The sequence below is a fragment of the Malania oleifera genome, chromosome 7 (assembly GCF_029873635.1).
Source record: "Malania oleifera isolate guangnan ecotype guangnan chromosome 7, ASM2987363v1, whole genome shotgun sequence".
In the NCBI taxonomy this organism is placed as follows: domain Eukaryota; kingdom Viridiplantae; phylum Streptophyta; class Magnoliopsida; order Santalales; family Ximeniaceae; genus Malania; species Malania oleifera.
Genome location: NC_080423.1, coordinates 107,470,214 through 107,474,298, shown reverse-complemented (window position 1 = coordinate 107,474,298; position 4,085 = coordinate 107,470,214). Strand labels below are relative to the sequence as shown.

The 4,085-nt window shown below is 42.2% G+C and overlaps 1 protein-coding gene across 1 annotated transcript; it reads left to right on the top strand.

The window, feature by feature from the left end:
- The first annotated feature begins 433 nt into the window (after positions 1 to 433).
- On the top strand, positions 434 to 2,959 carry LOC131160559 (exocyst complex component EXO70B1). The gene has a single exon (XM_058116372.1). It carries the CDS (start codon positions 743 to 745, stop codon positions 2,669 to 2,671), a length of 1,929 nt encoding a protein of 642 aa, XP_057972355.1. The 5' UTR covers positions 434 to 742; the 3' UTR covers positions 2,672 to 2,959.
- The last annotated feature ends 1,126 nt before the right edge of the window (positions 2,960 to 4,085 follow it).

Here is a 4,085-nt window from a genome sequence, read left to right as displayed (position 1 = left end):
TTAAAATAATCATAAAATATTATACAAATGTTTTAATGTTAAAATAATATACAATATTTGTATTTATTTTTTCAAAAATATGAAAAAATATTTATATATAAAACACAAACCTAACATCACCATTTGTACCAAATTAAATATATCAACTAGTGAATCGATTATCAATTCATTCTTCTTCTCTCTAATTTTAAAAAGTTTAATCCTTTTCAAAATAATAAAAAGTAAAAAAAAACTACCCACAAAAAAAAAGGACTAAATCCATTATTTGACTTCAAAAAAAATATTGAGGGTGAAAATCTAATCCCAAAAGGACAAAAAATAGGTGAGAAAGGGGCAGGATTGCTTCAATCTTATTGGGGAACCGGACGGAACGGTAACCGTACTGGATAGCTGCCCACTTTGAATAATTGAATTGAAGAATTGAACTGCCAAAATACTCCAATTACGACATTACGTTACTCGACATTCGCTGAACCCATTTTCATTTTTCACTCCCCCAAACACGCCACCAAACCAAGAAGAAGAAGAAGAGGAAGAAGAAGCGGAACCAGCAGCAGAAGCAGAAGCCGAAAAAGCACAAGCAGAAAAAGTTGGAAGTAAAGCCACAAGAAAATGGGAACTCCAAAGGTCTGAACTCTGAAGTCTGAACCCCTCTATCTTCCCGCTCCACCACAAAAGCCCTTTTCCCCTTCATCTCCTTCCGTCAGTTTCAAAACCCTAACCCTTACAAGAGAAGACTCAGATGGCCGCCACCGTTGACGGCGAGGACCGCGTCATGGCCACCGCCCAGCAGATCGTCAAGAGCCTCAACACCTCCAAGGACGTCACCGACGATATGATCCTCATCTTCTCCAGCTTTGACAACCGCCTCTCTAATATATCCACTCTCATATCCGGCGACGCCGCCTCCAAGCACGACCTCTTTGTTGCCGCCGAGAAGGTCATTCTCCGTTGGGACGCCGCCCCGGAAGACTCCTCCCGCCACTGGGAGGACTCCCCCGACGACGCCGCCGAGTACCTCTCCGCCGTAGACGACATCCTCCGCCTCACCGAAGACCTTTCGATTAACTCCGACGCCGCCGGCGAGATCGCGGATCGCGCCGAGACGGCGCTCCAGCTCGCGATGTCGCGGCTCGAGGACGAGTTCCGGCTTGTTTTGGTTCGGAACACGGTGCCGCTCGATGCCGACCGACTGTACGGCTCGATCCGGAGGGTTTCGCTGTCGTTCGCAGCGAACGATGGGGAGATCGAGGATTTCGAGAGCTTTGCCGACAATGATCAGGACGTTTGTTATCACGAGAGGGGCGGAAGTTTGGGGGACGATGTGTGTGTCGATTTGGTGCATCCTGACGCTGTGACGGAACTGAGGGAGATAGCCGACAGGATGATTAGGTCTGGATACGAGAAGGAGTGCTGTCAGGTTTACAGCAGCGTTCGTCGCGATGTTTTGGACGAGTGCTTATCGATTCTCGGTGTGGAGAAGCTAAGCATTGAGGAGATTCAGAAGATCGAGTGGAGGACCTTGGATGAGAAGATGAAGAAGTGGATTCAGGCCGTGAAGGTCGCGGTTAGGGTTCTTTTGTCCGGCGAGAAACGGCTTTGTGATCAAGTGTTCAATGGATCGGAACTAATAAAAGAGGTCTGCTTTACTGAGACTTCGAAGGGATGTGTGATGCAGTTGTTGAATTTTGGTGAGGCTGTCGCGATGGGGCGGCGATCATCTGAGAAACTGTTTCGGATACTTGACATGTATGACGCATTGGCGGATGTGTTGCCGGAGCTGCAAGCTTTGTTTATAGATGAGTCTGGGGAAGTGTGTGGGGAGGCACGAGGAGTACTGTCCCGACTAGGGGAGGCAGCCAGAGGCACTTTTGTAGAGTTTGAGAATGCAGTTCGGGGTGAGACATCCCGAAAACCAATTCAAGGTGGTGAGATTCATCCATTGACTCGGTATGTAATGAACTATATTAAATTGCTTGTTGATTATAGTGATACCCTGAACTCGCTTTTAGAAAACAGTGAGGAAGAAGAGGATCATTTGCAGAATGGTGATAATGTGCAATTAGGAAGCATGACACCAATAGGATGTCGCTTGCAGTCGTTAATTTCATGTTTGGAGTCAAACCTTGAGGAAAAATCCAAATTGTATGAGGACATTGCAATGCAATATGTGTTCTTGATGAATAATATACTTTACATAGTACAGAAAGTGAAGGACTCTGAGCTTGGTAAGCTTTTGGGGGATCCTTGGGTTCGTAAGCGTCGTGGCCAGATACGCCAATATGCGACAAGTTATCTCAGGGCTTCTTGGGTCAAGGTCTTGTCCTGTTTGAAGGATGAGGGGATTGGGGGTAGCTCGAGTAACGCATCCAAGGTGGCTCTGAAGGAGAGGTTTAAGAATTTCAATGCAAGTTTTGAAGATATTTATAGGATCCAGACGGGTTGGAAGGTCCCAGATCCTCAGCTTAGGGAAGAGCTCAGAATATCTATTTCAGAAAAAGTGATTCCGGCATACCGTTCGTTTATGGGGAGGTTTGGGAATCAGCTAGAGAGTGGAAGGCATGCTGGGAAATACATAAAGTATTCACCGGAGGATTTGGAGAACTATTTGTTGGATTTATTTGAAGGAACTCCCAATGTTCTGCACCACCTGAGAAGAAGAAGTTCATAGGGCACATGACTTCTGCAACAGGTAAGATCCCTGCTCTCATCAAGGACTACTTCGAAACAGCTTAGCTAAACACCTGCTAAATCAAGCTTGATGATATGCTCTATGAGTCTATGTTTTGTTGGTGTTAATTTTATAATCACAGGAATTTTTTGGGAGAATTTAGTCATACACTCTTCAATGTACTGTAATAATCTTGTACATGTCAAATAGATTCTGTATGTGTGGAACTTTTCATGGTTCATGTACTATGAATCGCAATTTAGAGTTTGTGGCCATGATTTTGTTAAAGTTGCAAAGCTACCTGATGAACCATTCACTGATTTGATTGTTATTACATTTTCCAGCAGCTTTTTTTTTTTAACAAAAAAAGAGAGAAAAAACAAAATTCTCTGCTTTTAAATATTTGCAGAGATGACTAAAGTTTTGCTGGAGGGGGGAAAAGTCTGTTCAACTACCCACCCCACCATCCCCTCCACCCCCCTCCCCTTTCCAAAAAAAAAAAAATACACAAGATTTCAAAGCTCAAACAAATCCTAACCAAAATCCCTGACTCTCTCCCTCTCTCAATTTGGGGAAGAAAAAAAAAAAAGGAACCTGGTTTAGGCTATTAGCGTTGACCTCACTTGTCACTACCCTCCTCCTTTTGGGCTCTTCCTACAATTCAGGTGGTGCTGGGACCCAGCAACCCCATGGGTTTTGTTGGGCATTAGTGCCTTCCGGCTGTCCAATGTAAAAATTTCCCTTTGCCATCCTCCTCTTCCTCTGTTATTATTAAAGTAGTCTTTGGATTGTAGATGAGATTTGGCATATTCTAATTTTAGATCAATATCAAGGATGGAATCAGTACTTAAGTCAGGTATCATCTAAATACAGCAAAGTTTTCTCTTTTTTCCCCTATATTCAGACTCATGCAAATTCAAATTTGAAAATTTGATGAAACTCTCTAGGTAAATGATTTAAATGACCATGATATATTTTACATGGGAGCATCACTTCTTTTGTTTAATTTATTTTATGATCTTATTGAATCTTCAGTCCTATTCATTGGCACCCTCCTATATTGAGTTTTCTTTGTAAGCATTGGATGGTTTGGTTGGAGAAGAACAGTAAATTTTGGCATAGTTTCGTGATGTGGAAAACAACAAAAAATAAATAAATAGATTAGTTCATATTTTATCATCCTGAAAAATAATTTAATTTGTAATGTTTTTTTATTTTACTTCTGAACATAGAGAACCTATTGGAGCAGGAAACAATTTTCAAACATGAAGATTTTTTTATGATGATGTGAATTAGGAAGGTCACAGAAGAGGGTTTTGATGGCTTTGTATGGAGCAAGTCTCATGAATATTAATTGGGGGTATTATGTTTGAAGCAATAGAATTTGATATTTTGGAGGATTTGATACGATTTG